The sequence below is a fragment of the Labrus mixtus genome, chromosome 14 (assembly GCF_963584025.1).
Source record: "Labrus mixtus chromosome 14, fLabMix1.1, whole genome shotgun sequence".
NCBI classification, from domain to species: Eukaryota; Metazoa; Chordata; class Actinopteri; order Labriformes; family Labridae; genus Labrus; species Labrus mixtus.
Genome location: NC_083625.1, coordinates 6,278,057 through 6,304,814, shown reverse-complemented (window position 1 = coordinate 6,304,814; position 26,758 = coordinate 6,278,057). Strand labels below are relative to the sequence as shown.

Genomic DNA, 26,758 nt, shown 5'->3' with positions numbered 1-26,758 from the left:
CAAGTGGTCTTGATCGAGCTGACCGTCCCGTGGGAAGACCCGATGGAGGAGGCTCAGGAGAGGAAAAGTATGCAAACCTGGTTACCGTCTGTCGGAAGCAGAGAAGGCCCGCTGCGAGCCTGTGGAAGAGGGATGTAGGCTTTGTCTCTTCACCGGGTCCTGTGCCTCTTCTGAATTTGTGGGCTGCGAAGGAGGCGAGCCTTGAGGAACATCCTGGAAGCAGCTAAGGCTTCTCGGTGGCTCTGTTTAAAGAGGGTGACACGTGGCAGTGTGTGCTATACCTCGGGGCCTGATCACCACCGGCTGGGTGGCCTGGGTGAGGGTGTCTGATAATAAGACCCCAAAACACCCCGGGGCACATCACTGATAATGTGTCCAGGTTGCAGCACAAGGTTTTTTTTTTGTTTTTTTTACAAAATTGCATAAAAGCAATATCCCTCCCTATGTGGGCTTATATTGATTGAGTGAGGATAATATTCTGTGTTGAGTGGGACTACCTCCTCTCATTCCCAAAAAAACAAGATGTATTTTAATATTTTGTTTTGTTTATTACAAACAATTAACATTATTTTTTAGTGATTCAATTTTGTACCATTTTGTAGGCTACCAGCGTGACTGGAGAGATGCTGGGACTGCTACCAGTTACAGCAGGAGGTCATGTGGAGGAAGACAAAATAAGATGCACAGATTCATCTGTAGAGCTGGATATGTGCAGTCAACATGGCTGCCTCTGTGTGTGACTGCAAATCTCTCAGCCTGTCGCCCTTCAGCTCTGTACGGGATCCTCACTAACAAAACCATGAAGAGTCCTTTTGATTGGCTGAGAGCAACGGACGTCAAACGTACGTCCATATGCTGTAGTACCATTCTCCAAGATGAGGTGTTTAGGGTACGGATAAAGTGTATGGAAAACGGACTACTGCAAAGTTATGATGTAAAAGAAAATCTCCATTACCCGAAAACTGTGAATTATAGCTTTCTATGTTTTTCTTTTTAATTTTACATGCACATATGAAATTAGAATATTCATTTAAGCATATTTTCCTTGTATGAAAAGCAAAACTTAGGTTAGGCTATTTCTTGCGAAATTAAATTAAAAATGATATTTTATTAGGGATTAATAAAAATTTATCTCAGAAAGTCTGTATAAAGATTAGAGTTGGGATATGACATGTCTGTAAATATACATTTCATATGAATAAGATTTTTTAAAAAAAACACAACCGCATAATACAAAATAATGTAACACAATGTTAAACGCTTTAAATTGAAATAAACATAAGTAGGAATTGATATATTAAAAGCTTGTAGTTATGAATATTTACTGCCATATATTTATTAAATTGTATTTGATATTTGGCATTCAACAAACACATGGCAAACAGTCAACTATCGGTTCGTGTGTCGGTTTTCCGAGGTGCTCCTGAAGGGCTCATTATGTCTGCGCACTGATGTACCTCGCGGTGTGTGGTGCTCTGTGTGTGTGTAAGGTAAATGTGGGAGGGAGGGAGGGAGGGAACCCCGCTGTGAAATGAAGCACAGGTCGGACTAGGTGAACATCTGTCGCGATGGATTTCGTGCTGAGCGGAGCGGCGGCGTGCGGCGCCTGTCTGTTCACCAACCCGCTGGAGGTCGTCAAAACGCGGATGCAGCTTCAAGGAGAGCTCAAGAGCCGGGGCTCGTACCAGGTCTACTACCGCAACGTCTTCCACGCTTTCTACACCATCGGTAAAGTGGACGGACTGTCCGGGTTGCAGAAGGGACTGGCACCGGGTCTGGTCTATCAGTTTTTTATGAATGGAGTCAGGCTCGGCTCGTACGCCATCATCGAGTCCTCCGGTTACATCCACACAAACGGAAGGGTCAACGCGGTCAAAACCACGCTTGCGGGAGCTGTGGCTGGAGTGGTGGGAGCCGTAATGGGCAGCCCTGTGTATCTGGTCAGTACCTCCTGTCTTCATCATGTCGTAACTCAACATTGGCAGCTGTGACATTTCAAGGTGAGCTGTAACCGTGGAGAAAAGTAAACACATTGTCTCCACTGACAGGTCAAGACTCATCTGCAGAGCCAGGCCACCTCCTCTATTGCAGTGGGACATCAGTACAAACACCAGGTAACCCACTAACTCAAGGTGACAGGTGACTGGCCAGCCATGCGCAGCACTCTTCTCACTTCCTTCCTCAACCTTATTCTCAGGGGATGATCCACGCTCTGGCAGCCATCTACAGGGCGCACGGCATCATGGGATTGTGGAGGGGCTCCAGTGCTGCGGTGCCCAGGGTCAGCGTGGGCTCAGCCGCACAGCTCTCCACCTTCTCCTCCGCCAAGGAGCTGGTTATAGACCTACAGGTTAGAATATTTTTATCCTATGTGGACCCCCGCAGGAGCTATGAGACGGATCAGGGCGACTGAAGGAATCCTGTTTCCTCAGCCGTCCACTGAGTGTGTGTGCACGCCTCCCACATGAGTGCACTGTTCAAGAATAAACATGACGGCTTTAGGAGTCTGGAATAACTCGTTGCTGCTGTTCTTTGTGTTACAACAAAGTAAACTGAATATCTTTTGGGTTGAGGTCTGTTTTAAGCACATTTTGAAGACGTCCAATTCAAGCTTTTGCGACGTCAGATTGTCATTTTCCACCTTTTGCATTACTTTATCTAGAGTCCTGATTGGTCCAAACTCCAATCTAATACATGAATCAAGAAAACCAGAGTGAGCAGCTTTAAGGATCATTTAAATAATCATCGGTTGCAGCTTTCACCTCCGAGGCACGCGGCCTTGTGAAGAGGTAATTTGCAGTCAGTAGCTGCACACCGGTTACAAAAGCAGTCATTGTGGCGCTGACAAAGCGTGAGGCATTGGACTCTTCTGGAGTAGAAATTCGACACCTTTCATTGGCCCCCTCTGGCTGAAAACATGGAGCTTACACAACTAGTGACCCAGTACTAGCTGCCGACCCAGCTCCAGTTAAAAAAAGGTTTTTGAAGCTGCCAGAACTTTATCGACGACTGAACACTGCAGCTCTCGGTCGATTAGTGACGTAGACATGTCCTGATAATCTGCTGTTCAGTTTTTCTTAACTTCCCGTGCTTCCTGCTACATGTTTGAACTGGTGGGTGGTCAGTGTGAAGGAGGAGGATCTGAACTCACCTCCTCCTGACCTCTAAAGGCAACACTCCCACATCCCATGACATAATCTGCTGATGAAGTGGGTAAAGGTGACAGGAAAGCTGCGCTGCTCCACAATGTCTACAAAACACTGGAAGTCCACATTGTTTAAAAGTAAAAGACCTTTAAAAAAAGAGTAAAGTGCTCTGCTGCTTTGTGCCTGTTTATCATTTTATTGCCGTGTGAGGGTGCTGATGAATCTCGTGCCTCATAATGTGTACATTACTTTAAGTTGTTAAAACAGCCGTTTGGAAAACAGGTTTGGCTGCAGCGGCTGCAGAATGCGTTTGTCGCTCAGGATCTAATTATAGACCATTCTTCCGTTTCGCAGCATGTGGGAGATCATGACCAGTTAAAATTACAAGTTGCTGCACACATGGTGGTATGCTAATGACGATTAGCTGTTCTAATAGCACTGCACTGGGGGGGGGGATGCTACATCTTTGGTTTCCTAACTGTATCTCATACTGCACGATAAAATGTGATTGTTAGCGCGTTGTGAGCATTTACAATAAACACATGGCAAAAGTCTGAATTACAAAAAAAGAAGCCATGCCTCCTTGAGCAGCATGCTTACATTTTACACATTGGATTGAGGGTTAAGTCATATTTTAATGCTTTCACACCAGTTTGATGCAGTCACTTAAAGCTAAAGCTAAGTGATTATTTAGTGATGATAAAAAAAACAGCTTCTTTTGTTTGGGTTTAGAGGAAACACGTTGCAAACGCAGGTATTGTACTAAACATGAAAAAACAGCAGACAGATATAGAAACCGACATATGGATAATGTGCACACACTTCAGTTTAACGTTTTCAACATTGTCAATACTGGAATACTCTTACTCTTGAGTCATAATTTTAGTCAAAGCTGTCATGTGCTACAGGGGGAAAAAAACCACAGCAGGGTCATGCAAATTCAGAGTTTGGCAAATACTGACGTTTTTTAAAGTCATTTTGGCGTCTCGTAAAGTCTGAAAAAGTTGCCTTTGTCTCTTACAAACAGGCGGATCGCTAAGGAGGTGAAACATTTGCACAGTATTTGTGCAATGTTGAGAATGTGGACATGAGTGTGCATGCAATTTTTGGTAATGAAAAATAAGAGATGAACCCCGTGCATGGTGCCTACGACTTTTGTTGCAATATCTTTGATTTTTTTTTTTTTTCTAGTATAGTGTTAAAGTTTATAATCCTGGTGTTGTAACAATCCTACTTTATAACCTTATCACAGTACTGAACATGTGATCGTACATCCCAGGTTTCCTCATACGCTGCAGGCCTACTTTGACCTGAGCCTTATATGTTTGATTTGTTGTTGTTGTTGTTGTTGTTGTTGTTGTTGTTGTTGTTGTTTCACCACTTTGTTGTGTTCTTCGTGCTAAGGTGTTCAAAAAGGACAGCTGGTTGATAGCTCTGACTGCCGGCATGATCAGCAGCGTGGTGGTGGTTCTGGCTATGACACCCTTTGATGTGGTGAGCACTCGACTCTACAACCAGCCCGTGGATCATTTGGGCAAGGTGAGGAGAGAGAGAGAGAGAGAGAGAGATGTTTGAAAGTTACCATTTATGATACTAACATATTGCTTATTATTTCCCCCCAGAAATCTCTATCCAGTGGTAGTTTTATTGTAACTGATCGGGTCTGCCCATCTTTTTCAAACAGGCACAGGGAAATCTTCTCTCAGGAAACCGATACATCTGTGTATTGACTTTGAAGCAGACAGTGCACATTTCATATAGTTCAGCAAATTCTTAACCACGTAGGCCGACATTGCTGCCTCCACTTACGAAGATTCATGACGTTAACTAACTAATAAAAACAACCGTCAGTTTAACAAAACTAAGGAGATGGAAAAAGTTTGTTTCTGCTCCTCTGTGTTGTAGGCCAACAGCTCGAGGCTGCTAACACAACACTCTAGAAAGTTATTAGAACTACTAGAGAGAGCAGCATCTGAGCCCTGGGAAGATTCCCCTACAAGGACAATAAAGTGTTGTATCACAACGTATCGATGTCCAAGCAGTCTGAGTGCATTGTGTGTAATGTAGGCCTCCGGTGTTATGACAAGGAAGATAAATGTGTTGGAGGAAAAAACACTTTTCATTTGATACTTTCTTTTAAACCTCTCACTGTAAGATAAAGACATTAAACATCATTAAGTTGTTATCAACACTCATCAAATCCTGCTTAGGAAATGGACTGACCTTTTATTTTCTCATCCCTTAGGGGGAACTTTATAAAGGATTCGCCGACTGCTTTTCTAAGACTCTGAGCAAAGAAGGCTTGTTGGGACTCTACAAAGGCCTGGGAGCCTCTTATTTCCGACTTGGTCCACACACCATTCTGTCTTTATTCTTCTGGGATGAACTGCGCAAGCTTTACCGGGACTTCAGATAACACGAGGGAACAAGGAAATTGGATAAATGGGTAACTCATTAAGCTCTTGAGTGCATAGGCTAAATGACTCCTCATTTAATGAGTTTGTTATTATGAGGGGAAAGCAAAAAAAAAAAAAAAACCAGGAGAGGCTCTTCCTCTTCCTTAATGGGAAGGAAGAGCAAAGGTGAGGATGTACACTCCATTATGAAAACACTTGAGTCGAGTTAAAATGTGTCAGGAAGAAGGAGAACATGTTACTGCAGCCAGGAGCGCTGACCAAGTCTGACGTGCAATAAATGCACTTTGACATGTTTTGGTGCCACACGTGCACAAATTGAATAACCAAATAGGAACTTATATTAGACAGATCTCATACAGTGAGTCCTCTGGGATGCACATGGCTCTTTAATACCTCTGAAAGTCTTTCGTCATGCCATTCCAAGAGATGAAGATGTATCTGCACCAGACGCAGCACCTTCTGAATAAAGCATCAAATGTGGCCCACCAATTGGAGTGAATTGTGCCTGCAGCGACAACAGTGGCACACTGCTCAGATATCAAAAAGGATCGGTGCAGATTGTAACCCCTCTGTGCTGTGATGTAACAGCTGTTTAATACAAAGCAATCACAGGCAATGGTCCTAACAAGTGCAGTATATATATATATATACTGCTCATTAAATTCATCTAAGACAAAAATTAATGCTGCTGTTTGATTGGACATGCAACAAGAAGTCAAAAACTAGCAGCAAGGGAGGGATTGAGGGATTTTCTATGCCCAACTTTGACCTCACCCCAATTGTTGAGAAAGTCAACAACCCGCTGATCTCTAAACGACCAGTTAGCCAGTCGTTACAAACTTTAAACCTTACAGGAGAAACTGAAAGAAAAGGCGTTAAAGGCAGCTCTTGCACAAAGACTTCCTTTAACGTAAGACACTATCCAGAGCTGATGAGAACTCCTTCAGAAGTTCATTTTATGTCCTTGTTATTTTTATTTATTTAAACAAATAAATACAGCGCTCTTCTCCCCCTCTTCAGAAACCGATGAGTGATGTCACTGAGAACATGTCCATATTTCATACACTTTGTGCTCTAAGCAGCTTTTATTCATCTGTTTGATAAATGTATATCACTGACTCTACCTGTGAGTGACAGTAGACTCGTGGTTCTATGAAGTCTTGAAGTCAGGTCACCAAGAAATAGTTAAGAACTGCTCTCTAAGCTGTGATCCAGATTTGATGCTTTCTTCTGTGTAAGTGCACGATACTCTGCCAAGTGTTTCATTAAACATTATTTTTTACCTTTTAAAAGATCACACAATATGTTTGCATGACACATTCAATAATGTACCTCAGCTTTCAGAGCGTATATCTGTGCTCTTATCTTCTATGATATGACCCAGGAGACGGACGTTACCAGAGTTTATTTTTTAATGATGAAGTGGATGTTTGGTCTCCTGATATCGTCATCGCCATTTTTATATTTACCAAAGCAACTTTCATTTCCCTCCCTGACGCCCAATTTGTATCTCAAATTATGTACGTGGTTTTGTTTGAGTTTGTCTAAGTCGTGAAGGGTCAGACAAATCCAAGTATCAGAAAATAAGACTTTAGCGGTCTTCCCCAGACATTATTGGTCGATGAAGAGTTGTCTGAATAATTGATTGTCTCACTAGAAACAAAGTGTTTCAAAAATACTGAATTAAATTAAGCACTATCAGTAGTGCTGTAGTCAAGACCACACTAGCCGAGACCAAGACCAACCATTTAGGGGTCGAGACAGAGTCAAGACCAAGGCAGGGCGAGACCGAGACGAGACAAAGATCTTAAATATCACTGAAAAATCATCATTTTGTGTGCAGCAGGCGTGTCACTCACTTAGACCGTAACACCGGGAAGGTTGCGGCCGTAACCGGGGGATAAAAATCTAAATTAATTGGTTCTTTTAGAAAAAGGACATTTTCTTTCTAATCACAGTGATGTCATGGAAAAATAGCCTATCAGTGGTGGTCTGTACTGCTCTTGATTTAAAATCTGGAGTCCGCCCAGTCTGAGACCGAGACAAGACCGAGTGAAAATGCTTTTGATTCCGAGTCGAGACCAAGACCTTCAAAAAAGTGGTCTCGACCCCGGTCTTAAGACTAAGACCGATTTCAAGTGCTACAACACTAACTAACACTTCAGGTGCATCTCTATTATGATAAATCTCAAACGTTACTGGATATTTAATGTCACTGACTTTTAACAGGAATGTTCAGAAAGTACTGAAGATATCGCAAAAAAAAAAAAAAATGCAAAATGTGGTTTTGATACTTTGGTTTGAAAAGTGCTCAGCTCATTGTGACATGATAAGATTGTTGATTTTCAACGATGAGAGCCGTACAAATGAATGTTCAACACAGCCAGCTGCTTTTGCTTCATGAATGTGTTACTGTCAGGTTCAGCCAATGTGTCTGTGCAATGGACACAAAGAGCCAATAAACTTTTTGACTTTGATGTATTCATTCCTTCATTTATTTTGAAAATCCTAAAATGTAACATCGACAGCCAAATAAAACTAATGGAATGAAGTATTCAACCTGTTACGAGTAAACTGAAGGTGACTTTGTCAGACTTTACACAACATCCATGAATGACTTCTTTACAGATACTACAACAACAGAAGATGACGTGGAGGCTAGCGGGGAATCATGGGAGTCCTCTCTACTACCCTCCGCTCAGTTTAGCAAATTCAAAAAATGACACATTTAAAAATCACATAACGTTTTGGTTCTAACCTGCCGAGGCCACTTAGCCTCTCCGTCTCTGACATGATGAACCTACAGGTTTTTCTAGGCGTACCACAAAAAGCATGTCACGGCATAGCCTGGAGCGTGTGCACAACATCCATAAACACGCACTTATAACACTTTGGATAACTGACGGGATCGTCCGGAAAGCTAGCTGAGTGAAGATGCAAACATAACAGCAACAGAGGCTTTATTTGTTACGGGACGCTTTGTACACATAGGGAGTGTTTGTTCATACTTTACACCTGTGGCCGTCCTGAAGGTGACCTAATGCAACAACTGTGTTAACGCTTTAAGCCTGCACTCACACATACGGTTGATGTGGCAACATTTCACTTTATTAATGTCCAGAGACAAAAAAAATCACATCCTGTTTAAATGCAGTTCAACATTTATTAAAGTAACAAAAAAAAAATCAGTTAAAAATGATGAACATAACAACACGGTAAAAACCTTCAAAGAAACTTTTTTATAATTATTGAGCAATTACACGTTTTTTGTGCTCAGTTGGATGAAAGTAACAAGAACCTGCCAAAACAAACTCGCTTAATGTGTCGTTGATGCAGAAGATTAAAAATCTGTGGAGGAACCGAGCGGCTTGCAATAAGAAAATAAAGTTCTTACATCTAAAAAGCAGCTCCTGGGGGACACAACATCGACATGTTCAAGTATTTAAAAGTTATATATGAAGCTTAACATGAAGGCATTCGCTTACTTTTTACTTGAGGCACTAGTAGTATTTGAAGCGTAGTGTTTGTGACGTCAAGCTGCTTGGTGTTCAATCTCTAAGAGCAGCAAGAAAAATCTGATGAATTATTGACTAAAGCTCGTAACCCCCTCGAGCTGCAACATGCACCATGAACATCAAAACGCAACCTGGAGACTCGTTAAATAAACCCGTAACCCTGTAACAGACGACTTCTATGGAGAAGCAAATACTGTAAAGGAATAGAAAAGAAATAGGACAACATATTGTCTGTTGCCAAACAGAAAAACATGAAGCTGTACCGCATGAAAGGAGCAACATCCTGGAACTTGCTACCTGATCACCTGAAGCTTACTGCGAACTTTACTACTTTTAAGAGAGCAACCCAGTGCTGGTTAGTTCAGCAACACACTTGAACTCATGTTTAGTTTTTTGTAGCTACGTATGTCACAGCTAAATGTCTTATTGCATCTGTCTCTACCCAGTTTACTCTTTCTTCTTTTTCTTCTAGGGACGAGTGTTGCAAATTAGCCCTCGCTATAAACACAATGATACTTGCATTGGATTGCTGTTTTCAGTGTGTCTTTGTATATATTGTATCTGTCACTATCAAATAAACCATAAAAATAGAAAATACAATTTCAACTGGAGTTGAACTTTACAGAGTTTACTGAGCGTTTTCTCCAGTCAGCATACATACAGAAACGTCCCTGTCACATGAATGCATCACCAGCGGGATGTTGCCTTAACACATTGTAGGAACTAGAAAGTGAAAAAATGTGGCTCAATGGAAGTTTGTGTGAGTGTGTGTGTGTGTGTGTGTGTGTGTGTGTGTGTGTGTGTGTGTGTGTGTGTGTGTGTGTGTGTGTGTGTGTGTGTGTGTGTGTGTGTGTGTGTGTGTGTGTGACTGCTGCATGACCGGACTTCCTCCCATATTTAACACCACGTGTGTGATTTAGGTATAACTCTCACTTATTACAAAAAAGAGAAACTCTTCTCGTTTTCGCCTCGCTGTTTCTATCCGTAGACGAACACGATCAGCCAGTTTAGAGTTGGGATTAAAAACATTTACGTTTGACTTCTGCAAATAGTTAGTGAACCACAATTTGAGGGGGCTGGAAAAACAGTAACAGAGCCACCAGGCAACTTCAACCACACCCAAAAACAAACCGTTAGTGACAGTTCAGTAATTGTTCCCGTTAACCACTAGAGGGAGACAAAAGACTGTTCATCCCTCACCCTTAAAAACACTAAAAGTAGTAAGAAATAAGGTATCAAATTGCATGACAACAAGACTTCTCATATGACTTGTTTGATTTAAATCTGAGTGTAGCACACAGATTTTGTTTTACATAATCATCTAACATCTTACATAATCAGGCCAGAATGTGGCACAGAATGACCCATCATATTTAAAGCGACAGGGTTTGCATGAGTCCATTTCTCCTCCTCCTCCTCCTCCTCCTCTACTCACTCTTCTTTTCAGTTGTGGCCGCGCTGCTCCTGTAGCAGAGGACCTGGGCCAGGAGGACGCAGCTGAGGCAGGCTGACAGAACGTGTAAGAAAGCCTCAAACCAGCTTTCAATGTCCTGAAAAATCAAATCAGAAAGCAATCTTAGTAACAACACTGACTGCTTTAAAGTGTGTGAAAGATAAATCTTTTCAGTTTTGTTTACACATGTTGGTGTAATTCCTGATTGCATACCTGTAGAGACACATAGAGAACTCCCAGAGAGCCTGTCCATGACAGGAACACAGAGAGGGTGGACAGCTGGCCGGTGTGACCGCTGCAGTAGTTTGTATGAGCCTGGAAACCCTGGAAACAACAAATCCACTTAAGTGTCTAAAATATCTGAAATTCCTGGGACATAGGTTAACTCCTTAAGGGTGTGGAGACCACGTCTGGACAAGAGATTGTATCTGGGACATCTGGACAAGTGATTGTATCTGGGACATCTGGACAAGAGATTGTATCTGTGACCTGTGTTGTCCTTTGAGTTTATGACATACATACATCAGAGACAGAATCCCCCGCAGTTGTATGGAGAGGGGTTGTCCTGAAAAACAGATATCCATATGTTGTTCTCCTGTGAGGTGTGTCCATAAGTACCAGAGTTTCTGTGTGTTCGACAAGGATCATTATTGGCTTCATGACCTTCCTAGGCAGACGTGTCTAGTGATACTTTTCCTCGCTAAATAAAATAATCCTCTTTGAAAGCAAGTCAAGTGTCAGCGGATATTTTCTCCATCATCTACACATCAACAACAACGGGAATCCACATCACCACCCACAACATAAACAACTCTTTTCTGATAAATGTGAGCCGTGCATGAACCACGGTACAATCCACATGTCATAATTAATCAGAGATCTGATACTGAGCTGAACAAATGACATAAGAAACAGTTTTAAAGAGGACTTCTTGTGCTGCCCGTACAGTGTTTTACTGCATGATATTCTGCATCTTGTATTGGTCAGTCTGTTTTATTGTTTTATTATCTCTCATGTATTGGTTGTTGACTTTTATGTATTTTAAAGGCCTGTGCAAATCAGCTTAGACTGCAAGTGCTGTAGTGTGTGGCATCGGTGTACATGCTTCACACTCGTCCCTAACAGAATAAACATTCAATAAATGAAGAGCTTGCTACCTTGCTTGCAATTAAAACTGCCAGTCTGGAGTCCTGCAGCACCGAGGCGACAGCTTTAGCTGTATAGGAGCCCAGGAGGAACATCACACCAGTGTAGCACAAGAGCAACAGTATGCCTGCAGAAAGAAGAAAAACAGATTTAAAAAAACTTGATGCATAAGAAAAAAAAGTCCACAAAAGACACAAAATACAATTCATTAACATATATTCACACTGTGCAAACTGGCCTCTCACAAAATCAGTCAGTCCAGTCAGGACCACTCTGTCAAGAAAAACACTTTTATTTGCAGTTTTATTCATTTGTTATATTTGTATTATTTATATTTTTGCGGTATGGCTCTGTTCTGGGATCTGACTTGCCTCCCAAGTGCTTACATGGAAAACATTAGGCAGGAACAGCACACATTTCTGCCCTTCCCATGCAAGGAAAGCCTGAGGTAGGGAGAGATGCCGCAAAAAAACCCAAACAGAGCAGGCATCAGTGACAACATCATGACATTGATTAAATCAGACGCAGCGTATAAGGAGGAGCTGAGCTGGAGGAGGGTTGCAAACGCAGCAAAGAGTAGGCAGGCTAAAGCAGCTTAAGTGAGGCCACATGAGTGTGATTAGCCAATTGGATGCTTACAAGTGAATCAGCTGGACATCATGGCTTCAGCTGTTTTTACTGTTTATTTCAATGAATAGCTAATACCCCCCTGTGATCGATTTGTTGTCTTATTATTGCCTTTTTATTATAATTATTTAATTTTCACTTCTTTATGATTTCTTTATTAGGGCCCGAAGCACTGACAAGTGCGTAGGACCCTCTTGGAACCCTAGCGATTATTATTCTTCTTTTTTATTGTTCCTCCTCTTTGCAGCCACTTTTGAGGGCCTGAACGTGCCCGAAAACTCACCAAACTTTCCACAGTCATCAGGTCTCGCGAAAAATGTGATATTTTGGTGGTTTCGTAAAAAAAAAAAAAAAAAAATGCAAAGTGGTTCAGTGGCGCCCCTTTGAAATTTTCAAAATGGCCTCCCCATAAAGGGTTTTTTCACGTACACTCCCGAAAATTGGTACGCATATTAAGCTTGTCGGGACGGACTAAAAATCCTCTTTCAGCGTTTCAAAAAACCCGACAGGAAGTCCACAAATTAAAGTTGAATTTCACAATAACGGCCCAAAATCGCTCATAATCACTGATTTCAGCCTTCCTATTTGACCGCACTTGTCTGAGGGCGCTCATCCGATCGACGCAATCTCAGTGTCCGTGTGTTCTAGACAGGTTCAGCATATCTCGTTGTGCTCTGCACGTTATTTCGTCAAAGGGCGTGGCCGTGGCGTGCGTTTTAAGTTTTTTGAGCATTTTGGCAAGTTGCCAAAAAAGTAAATGCTTATATCTCTGCCATCTACTGTTCAATCATATTAAAATGTCTCATGCATGATACGGGACCCGCCCTGAACACATCCATGATTGACATTTTTTGATTAGCCACAGCGCCACCTTAATTTCTTATTGTTTCTCTTTTGATCGCTCATTTCTCTTCTAACACCCTCAATCCTCTTGGTCTCAACCTGAGTCGCCTGAGTTACAGTATGGTGTTTGGGTTCTGATGGTGGTCGGGTTTTTGTTTGGGTTCTTTTATTGCTGAGGTTTTGTTGTTGTTGGGTGTGTCATCCATGGGTTGCTTTGTTGTCGTGGTTTTTTGGGTTCTTGTGCGTTGTTGTTATGTTTGCTTCTGCACAAGTCATTATTCTTAATATATCATCTGATGAGGGGCTGGCATTGAGATCAGCTGTTATTAATGAAACTCTGGCATGATGGCAGAGTGTGACTCCGTGGCCTGCCTGAACTAATGCTATGCTTAATGAATGTTTTTTTTTTATATGTATCTAAACTGATCACATTAAAGCAGCTCTCTGGTGCTGTGTTTGATCTGACTGACAAACAAAAGGTCCTTGTGAAGAGTTGATGAGTTAAGTGTTAATACTAGAAAGACCAAGGCAGTCATTTTGACTGTTTTTTAATTTTGCAATGTAATAACCTACTTAAAATAAAACCTATGTAACTGCAGGGCCATGACTTTTCCTAAATGTGTCTATATTTTATTCTAGCATTGTTATTTTATCAAAAACACAAAAGAGTTTTGAGTATTTCTACCTTGAAAGTCCATAGCGGTCATATTGACTGCATGCATTATAGCCAGTGTATCATTTCAGTATTCGCTACTTTTTCCCGCTCTTGAAGGTCGAGGTGGGCGATATGGGAAAAATATCATATCACAATTTTTTTCATACTGTTCTTTAGACAAATTTGTAAGTTACTGACCAGTTTAACCAAACTTATTTACCTGTATAATGTTTTTAAATGCACAAAAACTGTGCAGACAAGTTTAATCTATTTGAAAAACATCTTTGTAGGAGGTCTGGAGGTCTCTCACCCAGAACATCTTTAGCAACAGAAATGTCTTTCCCTCAATTTGATCAATATTTATGCACAATTTGAAGGTTTTCCTCACCACTTTGAAATTATGATTTAGTTATGTGTCCTCTTTTTATGTTCATCAGGAACATTTTCACGCAGTGATGCATTCATTTAAAGACATGTAGACTTCAAGTTCTTGTGTTTCTGTTCTATTTTAGCCCTGCAGAGTTCCTACAGCTGGAGCTTCATACAGGCTCTGCAGCCTTTGTTGTTTTTTATGACATCACTGGATTAACTTTAGTTTAGTTTATATATAATCAAACATAATACAGAATGTGTTCATTCTCTGACACATGATCAAAGTAAGTTTTACTGACAGAAGAGTTTAATTCATAGAGGGGGCGGGACATTGTTGATTGACAGACAGACAGTCACCATGGTTACTCACTCTCACCTGCCTGCTGCTTTGTAACATTGTTTAGCCTAATCCCTATAGGTTCAGTTATCACAACAGGTGAGCTTCGGGTGGAGAGGCTTGATAAGTAACTTTTAAAAACTGAGAGAGAGCAGAAAACACCGATAGCAACATTTTAAACACCGGGGTTATATCTCCACTGACTGTCTGAGCTCCGCTCTGTCTGACTCTGACTGTTAACGTCTCTCCGTGTCGCTATCTGAGATGTAAATTTAACTGTGCACACTATGCAGATAAGTTAACTGTTGGTCACGGCGTGTCGGTTTGGAAAAATATCAGAACAGTTGCATATAACCGAGATGGAGTTGTTTTTGCAGACTTTACTTTTAAGTTTCGTTTTCACCGCTGCGGAGCAAAAAAGGAGGGGGGGGGGATGCGTCTGTGTAGGAACATAAACTACAGCATGATAAAATAAACACATTAGCCCGGTTCTACGATCTCTCTGCTTTGGCAGATTGTCAGCAAGTTAAAATCCTTCACGATCTAAGATCGTTATATCGCCCACCACTACTTAAAGGTGCGCATCGCTGTTGCCTAGCAACTATTGTTTATAACGCTCTAGCCAAGGAGGAAAGAAAGCTTACCCGCCTAAAACCATATAGAAAGAATAGGAGACATACATTTGAATTAATCAACATTGAAAAGGCAGAATAGAGTAAATTAGGATCTGATTTAGAACAGAATAGAACGAAATGTCAGGAAGGAGGAGGATTGCTGCCACAGAGGCTCCAGAGCCTTGATGAGGCAGAGTCTGATGGAGGCGCAGGTTCGGATACGGAAAGTGATGTCTCCTGGTCTCTCGAAACTTCATCTGACACTGGCTCTGAGATTGAACCTGAGAATGATACAGAGATCATTCCCATTCGCAAAAAACGCCGGCTGCTGTTCCCGTGGTTGTTGATAAACTATTCAAATTTCAAATTCATTAGAATTTAATGTTTGTGTCCTGAAGTTTATTATACCTTTCACAACATTACAGATCCATTTATTCTTATATTTGATACTGATTATTGAAATGATATGCAAATAATTCGTAAACAGTCAAAATGACCGCTATGGCCTTTCTAGTAGTTATAGAATGTCGGTCGTTCTCGTGTTAACACCATAAGGTGGCACTCAAAGATTACTCTCACTGAGGTTAGCTAATAATTCAGCTAAGGACTGAATAACATGGGACCACACACGTTTCATAGCATGTTTTCAGATGTCTTTATTTGGTGATAGGAACTCCAACTCTGGATCCTTTGGCTCAGTAATCAGAGTCGACTCTTTCAGCTCCCAAACGGCTCTTCATTTGGTACCATTTTTTTTTTTTTAAGATTCATGTTTGGGCCTTTTGTGCCTTTATTTTTAGAGATAGGACAGTAGATAGAGTTGGAAACCAGGGAGAGAGAGAGTGGCCGCCCACTTAGAAGACTACAGCCTCCATACTACACATGGGGCACGCGCACTAGCCACTGCGCCACCAGCGCTCCATTTGGTACCATTTTTAATAATGATTAGTACATGTGCCTGTATTTTACATGATGTTTTTTAGTGAAACATTAAAAGGTAATATACTATCCTCCTTTTCAACAAATTCAAATAAATCTCAGAGCTCCCCAAAACATGTCTGTGAAGTTTCTTGTTCTAAATCCTCTCTGATCCTGTATTTGATCATGTCTATAAACCCCTCTATTTCAGCCCTGCTCAGTACAGGCTGTTTCTGTGTCTGTAGCTTTAAATGTAAATGAGCTGTGTTTGACCACGCCACCATTCACATAAGAGAGCCGCCACCTCGTTTGCGTCCTGATTAGTTTAGTTTAGTTTAATCGTTTAGTTGAATCAGGGACAGTGTACAAAAAAAACATTAGTCTCAGAAGAGAAGAGATGCTTTGTACCAGATTTAGCTAGCTAGCTAATTTCCATCTGTTGTCCCTGGGCAGATGATGGCAAAAGCAAAATACAAATCAACCAGTCACACACACACACACACACACACACACATTTCATAAGAGAGAAGAAAGACATAGAACAATTTACAAATATTAAAACATTATGTACAGGTTTCCCTGAGAGATCTAAAAGGTTGTCAAAATGACACATTAATGCTGACAAGACTGGTTCCCCCTAATATAATGGTAGGGGAAACACTGGAACCCCTGCTTTAACGGCTTTAAAAGAAAAAACAGATTGTGCTAAAGCGGAGTTCTTGTTCTTTTTTTTACAAACTACAGAGTTTCTACATGAGTGCTTTGTCATGGCTTTTAACTTGGACAAAAGCTTTGTGTAATTAAACTTAATCCTAAAGTCTTTCAGTATCTAAAGCTTTATGAATTTAATTACAGTTATTTTATATACAGAAGATCAAGAGCAGCTTCATGAAATTATAGTATCAAGGTTTTACCCACAAGTGGAAAACTATCAACCGTCAGCAAAAAGCAACAATTATCTGAATCTATTGGCTCAATCCAGCTGCCACTTATACAAACTCTTTGGGAGTTTATTTACTGAGCTCTTTATAGAGTAAAACTGAGAAACATTAAATACACAGAAATACACAGAAAAAACAACAACATTGGTAACACTTTAAATTAATATTCACCATTAACTACCTGCTTATTAGCATGCTAATTATTAGCATACTAGCTGTTTATTAGTCATTATTGAGCACCTAATAGTACCTTATTCTTTCATGACCATATTTACGACATTAGCCTCTATCTAACAGGTAATTAACTAAGAGTTTTCCCTTAATAACCTCCTAACTACTGCTTATTCATAGTAAGTTAGGAAGTTGTCGTGCATTAAATATGATCTTAATATGCTTATACTTACTTCTACTTTATACGGGCCATACTAACCAAAGCATTTTAAGATCATAATTCATGTTCAACAACTTCATAACTCGTTATCAATAAGCAGTTACTGAGGGCAAACTCTTAATGACCCATTATGGTCGCAAAGAATAAGGTACTAATAAGTGCTTCATAATGACTAATAAGCAGCCAGTTTGCTACTAGTTAGCATGCTAATAAGCGACTAGTTGTTGGTGAATATTGTGACCTTCATTTAAAGTGTTACCAAACAATTAATGAATTCCCCGTAGACACTGCCATGCTGCTGTGAACGATCCCTACAACACGTTATGTTAATTTAATCAACAACAGAAAATACTCTCGATCTTTGTATACGTCTTTAAGAAAAAAGGAAAATCTATATTTCGGCCGTGTTTGAAGGGTTAAATCCTCAGTGGGAATAAAAGGGCTCTGCGCGGAGAGAGAAGCGGAGGGGGAGAGGTCAGGGTATTTATGGACGACTTGTGCATAAATAGTTTTGGTTTCTTTTCTTTGTTTACAATAAGAAAAATGTAGAAAACTTCAGAGTCACCTTGAAAGATGAAACACTACTCGGAATGTGAATTTGGAGAATGTGTGAGCTGACCTTTGAGGGTTTCGCCGCGATAATGCAGGATGAGGAAGACGAGCGCTGCTGTCTGAGCCAACACGATGAACCTCTCAGCCCAGGCGCTGCGGAGCAGAAAAGAAGCACATGCGAGGCACTAATCCATTAGAACAGACACATACTGTCAGCCGATAAACAGGAGAAATGTATTATCTGGAGAATATTTACATCATGGTCTTTGAACTTTGCAGGCTACATCTTTCATAGTTATTGACTGGCCGTCGCTTGTTTAAACAAAGTGGCTTCAGCAAAATGACTCACTTCCACCGCTGAGTCACACATTGGTAAAGAACGAGAAATCTGAGGTAAACCCTGGTAAGAACATGTGCTCTATGCTTTTCCCCAGTCTCACAAAAGCAAAAGAGAGAGCAGAATAGAACAACGGACAAAAGTCAGTCTTTCTGGAACTAGATGATCAAAGACGTACAAAAAAAAAAAAAAATCTAAAGGCTAACAAATTCTACTCTTTGAAATGAAAGAGTAGTAAGGGCGCCGGTGGCTGAGTGGTTAGTCTGTGCGCCCCATGTACAGAGGATGTAGTCCTCAAAGTGGGCAGCCTAGGTTTGAATCCGACCTGTGGCTCCTCTCCTGCAGGTCATTCCCGACTCTCTCTCTCCCCTTTCTGACTCTATCCACTGTCCTATCTCTCTAAGGCACCATAAGCCCGAAAATACATCTAAATGTAAATACTGTTTATTGTAATTGTCTACAGTAACGACATATCATTTAAAAAGTATTAGAAAGTTAGCAGCTTGTACAGTATAGGACATTTCTTTGAATGCCCAATTAGATACCATTATGTATGAGACCAGAAATGTAATCCATTTTTTTTTAATTCATCCCCAAAACAGAAGTCTACACAGCAAAAATATTTATCAGAGCTGTCACTGCAAACTCCCGTCTTGGCGCGTCAGAAGACCTGTTTTCAGATTAATTATCACTTGTAGCATGACGGTTGTCAAAGCTTGCAAAATGTTAATAAAAAAGTTTTTAAAAAAGGACCGTCTATGTATATTTGTTTTTATAATCATAATTCAAATCAGCTTTATTGGCCTGGCATTTTTATATATACAAGGAATTTGAATGAGGTAGACTTTGCTCTCTATAAACATTGAACATTACTTCCTAAACTAGAATGTACAAGCCAACATGAGAAACATAGTGCAGTTGTGACGAGTGCGAGGGAAGCTGAAATAGACATTATAAAAGTGATGTAATGATTCATTGGTAATTCACTAACGTCAGTCAGTCACAAACTAAAAACTAACTATGGGAAATGGTATGAGGAGAAACTACTGAAACATCTCTAGGATTATTATGAAACAAAACATGACGCCCCATAATGACCCACAGGTCAATGTGAAGCAGCAAACAGACACAACGAACCCTTATTTAGTCATCAATATTAAAACACTCACAATAACGGGAAGTTGTTGGCCATGGCGTACACAACAGGACATGAGAAGGCATAAAGTTGCAGCAGGCCGGCGGTCAGACTCAGGCCCTCTGCACTTCCTCTCCACACTATCTTCAACAGCTGAGGCAGCTGAGCTGCAGGATACGAGAGACCAGGAGGTCAGAAGAGGTGCTACCTCACATTTAATCACAATGTCAATGTTAACTCAGTATGAGCAAGTCTGAATTTATCACAGTGCTCAAAACTATTTTAAGTAAACAAGCAACACTTGGTCACTCAATCAGCATGCATATATGTCATTATATATAAATGCACCATATATGCAAGAACAGGAACAGAGACAAAGAAAATTATTATTATTATTATTAACCACAGGCCCGCCCTGGTGCATGCTGGTCCACTTTCTGTCTAATTAAGTAGGCCTATGCAACTTCAGGTGTTCCCCATTATGCAAAAACTAAATACACTGAACAAACAAACCAGCAAAACAAATTATTATCTAAAAAATCAAAATCTTAATACTGCAAATGTCTAGAATAATCAAACAAACAAACAATACAACTAACTGTTAGTAAACTGTAGCCTATACACAAAAACATACTCAAATAAATACATGTATGTCCTACAATAATCAATAAGCTGTACATGTAAATCCCATCAGCAGTTACAAATGAAATCGTAAAGAGACATTAGTAAAATAATCTGAGTGGGGAGAATAAACTCATCTGTGAATGAGGAGATATTCTCTTATCTGACCTCCTCTGGTTTTGTTTGTTTCTAACGTGATGACATCAGATTTGTTCAGGCTGAGGAGGGGTCTTACCTACAAATGTGTCCATTATGATGCATAATGCCAAGATCCTGTTCAGCACAAACTTTAAACAAGGACCTGGACATAAACAATCAGAACAAAAACAATCAGAAAACAGTCGAAGTTCAACGCGGTCAACGACACAAAACAGACTTTTAAAACATTGTAACGACTATCACAAAGAAAAGCTTTAAAAGTTTAAAGCCAAATAAGACGGTTTTAGGTCGTAAAAACAAAGTTAACAATAATAATCCTGCGTTAGTATGAGAGGTGAAAGCAAACAGACTCCTCCTCCCAAACATCTGGAAATAGTTTTTCCCCCGCTTCACATTTCACAACAACGAGCCTCACCGTCCAGCTGAAGCTTGACAACAATCCTCTCGTAACATTTTTCTGGCATTAAATATGTAACCAGAAAGTGTTTGAGGGGAGACGAGGCCATGGTGAGTGAACTGCAGCCCCGGAGTGAGCCTCACAAACAAGGGGAGGGGTCCAAAGGTTCCCCAATAATACTAGTTACTGACAGAGGGAGTGAGGGGTCAAAGTGGGCAGAGCTACCTGCGAGGCCCAATCCCATCTCCACCCTAACCCCACACCGTAATGACGTCAGGTGTGCTTGCGCGTGAATGCCATAGGTTGTGTCCGCGACGGCTTCAGAGACACACATCATAACATCACACAGGTTGCCACAGGTTTTCTCTCACTCACTACAGGCATACAGACATCCTTTAACTATGAAAATTCATTGTCTCCGCTCAACACATCTCATAGATGATATGAGTCGTCGCACTTCCTCATATCTATTTCAAGCGCTCTCACATGCAGAGATCTCACCTTTGCTGGCACAAGTCCCTAGTACACTCTGGGCAGCCAACAAATATGATGTAGGCCTGATAAAAAATTGTGAACCGGTTCAGATAATCCCAAAGTCGACTTACAGACCCCAACAACGCCAATACCCACTCAGAAAAGAAGCTACAGAGGGCATAACACCAGTTTTTAACTCTCTCCTCGAGGCTGGAATTATTATTCCATGTGAAGATTCACCAGTACAGACTCCGATCTTTCCAGTAAAAAAAGATCCGTCCTGCTGGACAGCCCACAGAATGGCGTTTTGTGCAGGACCTACAAGCTGTAAACTCTGCCATCATCGCCCCTACTCCTAATGTTCCCAATCCATACACTATTCTCAGCCAGATTCCCTCTTCTGCTAAATGGTTTTCCGTTGTGGACCTGTCTAATGCTTTTTTCTCTATCCCCGTTCAGAAAGACTCCCAGTTTTGGTTTGCTTTCCAGCCCATGCAGGATTTTCTGTTGTTGATGATGTTTCTGTTGTTTGTTCCTCTCCTCTGCCTTCTCATTGCTCAGCAGAACTGGTGGCCCTGACTGAAGCCTGCAAAAAGGCAAAAGGCAAAACTGTTACCATCTACACCAGTGGTTCCCAAAGTGGGGGTCGGGACCCCAAGGTGGGTCACCAGCCACCAAGAGGGGGGTCGCGAGATGCCTTCCATAAAAAATTAAAAGTGCATAAATATATATTTTTACCATTTTTGTAAATATACAAAAAGTAGTCCAATGTCATATAAGACAGTATCATTAAGTGAAATGGAAATGACATTTTTAATTCTTTTAGGCTGTTGTGTTATTTTGTGTTCCTAGTTTTTGGATAGGTTTATTAGAGTGTGTGCGTGGCTGTCGCTACGTTGTATACCTAACTAACCACCTTAAAGAACAGTGGGGGGTCCCCAGTTTCTGTCACCCTTATTTTGGGGGTCACGACCTGAAAAGTTTGGGAACCCCTGATCTACACAGACTCTCGCTACGCGTTTGGAGTTGTGCATGATTTTGGAGCCCTTTGGAAACATCGCAAATTTCTCAAATCAGATGGTAAACCCATTTTGCACCATCACAAAGTTGCAGCTTTGTTAGACGCCATCCTCCTACCAGCTAGTATTGCTGTTTGCAAATGTACTGCACACACCTGGCCGAGATCCGGTGTCTCTAGGTAACGCTCGAGCAGATTCAGCTGCCAAAGCCGCAGCTTCCTTCCTGCCTGTGAACAAGATGCACCATTACATAATTAGAAAAAAGCCCCTCTCCAGTTTGTTTTGGTAGGTTTTACATTATAGTGAATAGGAAACTATCAAAAGTCAGAAAAGCCATTAATGTGTAAATACAAACATTACTGATTAACTTGTAGACTTTTACTGTTTGGCCTTTCCCTACATGTTTCTACCACAGCCACACATGTGCTTTTATTCGTTTTCTATACTGTATGCCTTACATGTGTTAATAATCTTAAATAAAAACAATTAGATATATAAATAAAAATAATAATAAATGAATAAATAAATGTTAACACGTTCGACCCATCAGGTTTATTGCTTTGTTTGAACATAGTGTGTTTCCAACTTTGTTTAATACTACTTCAATAAAGTCCATCCACCCATCCACCCATCCATTTGTCCATCCATCCATCTATCTATCCATTTATTCATCAAGGTAGGCTGCAATACTGACACACCCAAAAGTCTCTTTTGAGCCCACACTGGGATGAAACCATTCAACCCAGAATAAGTGATTCTTTAAAACACAGTCTGCCTTTTAACACTAGAATAGTGGAGACTACTTAAATACATTGTTGCACAGTTATTGTGTGAATTTGAACACACATTTTTACACACCTAACGTCTGGAGTTTTATGTGGTTCATGGTATTGATTCCTCTCACCATTTTAGAACAAACAACTTAAACAATTAAAAATGTACAAAAAAAAACAAAAAACATATGCAAGTCATTCAGCTCACTGTAATTAATAGAGTGAGGCTAACAGTGAATACATGTCTGTGTGGTTAAGTTCAAGGAGTTTTCTTTCTCTGAAAACAGGAAGGATCTCAGTCAAAACCCAAATGAACAAGAGGTTGTACAGCAGATCGTTAGATTTCTCTCTGCCAACATGTGTTCTGGAAAATGTTCTCGTTGCATTGCCCTGACTCTGTACCCGTTCATGCTCATATCCATCATCTGCAACACAGTGTTGTTTTTTCCAGGTTGGGACGTCAAGTACGCCAAAGATGGACACCTTACGGAGGAGGTGTATTACATGGGGGGAGCCATCGGAAGGGGTTTCATGGTGAGTTATCTTTGACTGAAGGGTGTGGACTCTGGATTTAAGGCTGCTGTGAACATGCTTGTGCAGATTTTACACACCTCTGATGGCTGTGTTGGATCTTAATGTTAAATATGTGTGATTAAATAAATTACAACAACACTTAATGTCATAATTTTCCCCTACTTTGTAAAACGACTTCTGCAACGTTTCATAAGCGCTTGTATGTTTCAGCCACGTTTTATGAACCATGGTGAACATGTTTCACACTAATCCACGCAGGTGTTGATCCCAGCTCTTTACATCAGCCGGACTGGAGAGCAAGGTTGCTGTGGGAAACCGCAACCAGTCAGAGACAAACTTTCCAGGAGCTCAGTAAACACTGGATGTCAGAATAAGATTTAATCATCAAGTGTGCCTGGCAGTGAAGCAGAGAAATTCTCAGAAGTTAATGACAAACATTTCTACTGACACTGAATCGACCTCGCGCAACACTTCTTGAGAAAGACATGATCATGAATGCCAAATCATCAGAACCACAGCTGACAGCTCAGCACATTTCTGCTTTTCTCTTTTTCCAAACCAGGAATTAATGACGTTTATGAGTTACAGTGTTGTGCAAAATGCTTAGAATAAGAGACAAAAAAAAACTACATGATTGAATTAGCAGCCAAAACATCAAAATGTCGTTCATTTCCTCCTGCAGATGTTCGTATCCATCGTCTTCGCTGCAGCAGGAGCAGCTGGCGCCCTGTACAGTTTCATCGTGGCATTGCTCGGTTTGACTACACCTTTCAAACACAGGTGACAAACACAAATGGCTCTGTGATGATTTGACTGAATGATGCTCTGGTTTTGCTTTTTCATGAGTCTCATCCTCTGCACAGTAACTGGACCTACCTGACCTACCTCAGAGTCTTGGGGTGACTGCACAGAGCCAACAAACGTGGTGCAGTTCAACATCGGACTGTTCGTCACCCTGATGGCATCCAGCTTCCTGCAGGTGCTGCTCTGTGCGTCTCAGATCATCAACGGCCTCTTCGGCTGCATGTGTGGGACCGGCAACAGCAAAAAGGTAAAGAAAGACAACGAGGACGTTTTGTTATCTGTGCTGCGTTAAGATATTTAAATTCACATATTTCTTACATCTACAAAATTTGAATTTATTTTTATGTTAATTTTTCCTTATAGGAACCGTACATTATTGGTGAGGAGGCATCTGAACATTGACGTTTATACTACAGATGAAGAGCTTCATTTCCTCCACTGCTATCAACCTGATCTGCATTAAACATAAAGCTCCAAATTGACATTGTCTCTGACTGCTTGAGTGCATTTCATAATTCATCACACGGCTGCAGTGTAACAGTAGATGTGGAAAAGATCACAGGGGTAGGAAGAATACATGCTTATAATATGGTTAATATGAAATATATTCATATACAGGGGGCGTCGCCAGGAACTCCGGGCCCCATGTAAAGATCTCACATAGGGCCCCTACCATGGCCCAAACTAAACCCAGAGAATTTCTACAATTTCTACACTTTAATTCTTCTTACACTGCATTATAATTTGTCTCACCTGACGTTCAAAATGTTGTTTTTTGGGCAGAAGTAGCGGCAAATATGTTACTGTAGCTCGTTGGGAAAGACGCTAAATATAGCTCCAAAGTGGACTCTTTTTGAGTGTAACAATGTAATATTTTTATAAAATAAGGTTGTATGAAATCGTATCTATGAAGGGGATTAATAAGATATATTTATACATAAAACACAGATATGATCCAAACGATGTTCCTCTAACATCTGGTTTAATCTGCAGCCTGCCACATCTCTCACTCTTGACTCGACTGACCGCTGAAAGATCAATCCAGTCCAGAGGTGGTGGGAGGACTAAACCACTCTGCGCATTCAGAAGGGGGGGAGAGGGCCTTTTAGAGAGACTTCACATCTTATTGCATTTATAACTTAGAGAAAAAAGCGAAATAAGAAATAGATTTTTATTTCAGGCCCATGAAGGGCCCCCCTCCCCACTAGGGCCCTGGGTAGTCAGTCCCACTTTTCCCCCCACTACGACGCCCCTGTTCATATATATTATTTATATTTAATGCTATGATTTAATATTAGTTTAAATCTGCTGATACACTGCTTCAGCGTCAGCTAAATCTTTTTTTGCTTAATGTACTTTTATGTTAAAAAAATAAAACACGTGTGTCTCTTTCTTCAATGTCTCCTTTAATGTTAAGGTTTGTTTAATGTTGACCCAAAAGCAGACACGGCCGGAAAACTTGAATGGTCGGTGAGGTTTTGTTGCGGTTATATTCACTTGATACTGTGCCAGCTCTTATCGCCAAAGAAATGTTTCAGTGTTGTCTCAGATCTCATATAAACTTAAAACGTCTTCATATAAACTTACAGATAGAGATCACAAACTACTCCATCTCCTTCATTTCTATTTATGTTCAAACTGAATCATCACGTGTCTTTGTTCCAATGAACTCATTACGATCCTTTCACTGCATGTTTACAATGGACAGATGAGTGTATCTGTGTTTCTGTCAAAGGTGTAAACCTGCTGAATAGTTTTAATAAAGAATTGAAAATGTGTTTTTCCCAAAATATGTTTTTAAAAACGACTAAAAAATAAGGTGATACACACAAACACAAAGATAAAATACGACAATAAGTTGTGAAATAATTGGTTGTGTCTTCTTCAAAGGGTTGCCTCACTGAATATGTCATCTGAAAAGGGTTCACAAAAGCTTCAGCCTAAAGCTTTTCAGTTGGTTTAATCACAACATGTATTTATTTGTAATTGCAATTTTTTGAAATTGTTAATGCCGACCAAAATATACGACTAGCACTTCTTCTACTTCTACAATGAATGAATGGATCAGAACCTGGGACACAGAGGGAACAAAATGCACCCATTTGAAGTTATTCTGGGTCTTACTTGTTCAAGAGTCAGAGGTTGTGTTGCATTAAATAACGGATCAATACCGTTCTTCTCCCCACAGTGGGAGCCACACCTTCCACATACATCTTAAAGGAAAATCAAATTCAGCAGTACGCTTTTACAACCGCTGTGTTGGAAAACAACCTCGCCCAGGCGTTGCTAAGAGACACCACATGTTTTGGGAGGCTTGTCCTTTTCCTTCTCCTTTTTTTTTTTCCCCCTCTCCAATTTACCAATTCTTTCCACTCACTTACAGAATCGGGCTTCGGTCAATGGCTCCCTTGAGAAACCAAAGAATGCTCCCTTCCCTGTGAGTATTCACCCTCCACAATGTGAACATTTATCAGTGTTTTGCAGTCCGTGTCAATGACACATTGTTCCTCACAGGCAGGCATGCTGCCACAGGTTTAAAGTCTAACATGCAGTGATCCTGCACTCCCAATGTCAACAA

General features: G+C 40.7%; 2 protein-coding genes and 1 pseudogene across 2 annotated transcripts; 2 read left to right on the top strand and 1 right to left on the bottom strand.

The window, feature by feature from the left end:
* The first annotated feature begins 1,482 nt into the window (after positions 1-1,482).
* On the top strand, positions 1,483-8,040 carry slc25a35 (solute carrier family 25 member 35). The gene is made up of 5 exons (XM_061056520.1): positions 1,483-1,940; positions 2,049-2,114; positions 2,198-2,350; positions 4,551-4,685; positions 5,392-8,040. Exons 1-5 carry the CDS (start codon positions 1,569-1,571, stop codon positions 5,560-5,562), a joined length of 897 nt encoding a protein of 298 aa, XP_060912503.1. The 5' UTR covers positions 1,483-1,568; the 3' UTR covers positions 5,563-8,040.
* A 497-nt stretch (positions 8,041-8,537) lies between these two features.
* On the bottom strand, positions 8,538-20,732 carry LOC132988884 (mannose-P-dolichol utilization defect 1 protein-like). Its single transcript, XM_061056521.1, has 7 exons — positions 20,595-20,732; positions 20,256-20,321; positions 19,434-19,566; positions 17,995-18,080; positions 11,689-11,804; positions 10,745-10,855; positions 8,538-10,628 (listed from the first exon to the last, which is right to left on the bottom strand). Exons 1-7 carry the CDS (start codon positions 20,683-20,685, stop codon positions 10,506-10,508), a joined length of 726 nt encoding a protein of 241 aa, XP_060912504.1. The 5' UTR covers positions 20,686-20,732; the 3' UTR covers positions 8,538-10,505.
* A 2,355-nt stretch (positions 20,733-23,087) lies between these two features.
* On the top strand, positions 23,088-25,260 carry LOC132988882 (transmembrane 4 L6 family member 4-like; annotated as a pseudogene).
* Positions 25,261-26,758: the final 1,498 nt, after the last annotated feature.

Coding starts and splice junctions, on each gene's coding strand:
- slc25a35 (XM_061056520.1), top strand. CDS start 1,569: ATGGATTTCGTGCTGAGCGGAGCGGCGGCGTGCGGCGCCTGTCTGTTC. Junction 1,941..2,048: donor TGGGCAGCCCTGTGTATCTG/GTCAGTACCTCC, acceptor CTCCACTGACAG/GTCAAGACTCATCTGCAGAG. Junction 2,115..2,197: donor GACATCAGTACAAACACCAG/GTAACCCACTAA, acceptor CCTTATTCTCAG/GGGATGATCCACGCTCTGGC.
- LOC132988884 (XM_061056521.1), bottom strand. CDS start 20,685: ATGGCCTCGTCTCCCCTCAAACACTTTCTGGTTACATATTTAATGCCA. Junction 11,805..17,994: donor TCGCGGCGAAACCCTCAAAG/GTCAGCTCACAC, acceptor TTCTTTCTGCAG/GCATACTGTTGCTCTTGTGC. Junction 10,629..10,744: donor TTCTCTATGTGTCTCTACAG/GTATGCAATCAG, acceptor TTGATTTTTCAG/GACATTGAAAGCTGGTTTGA.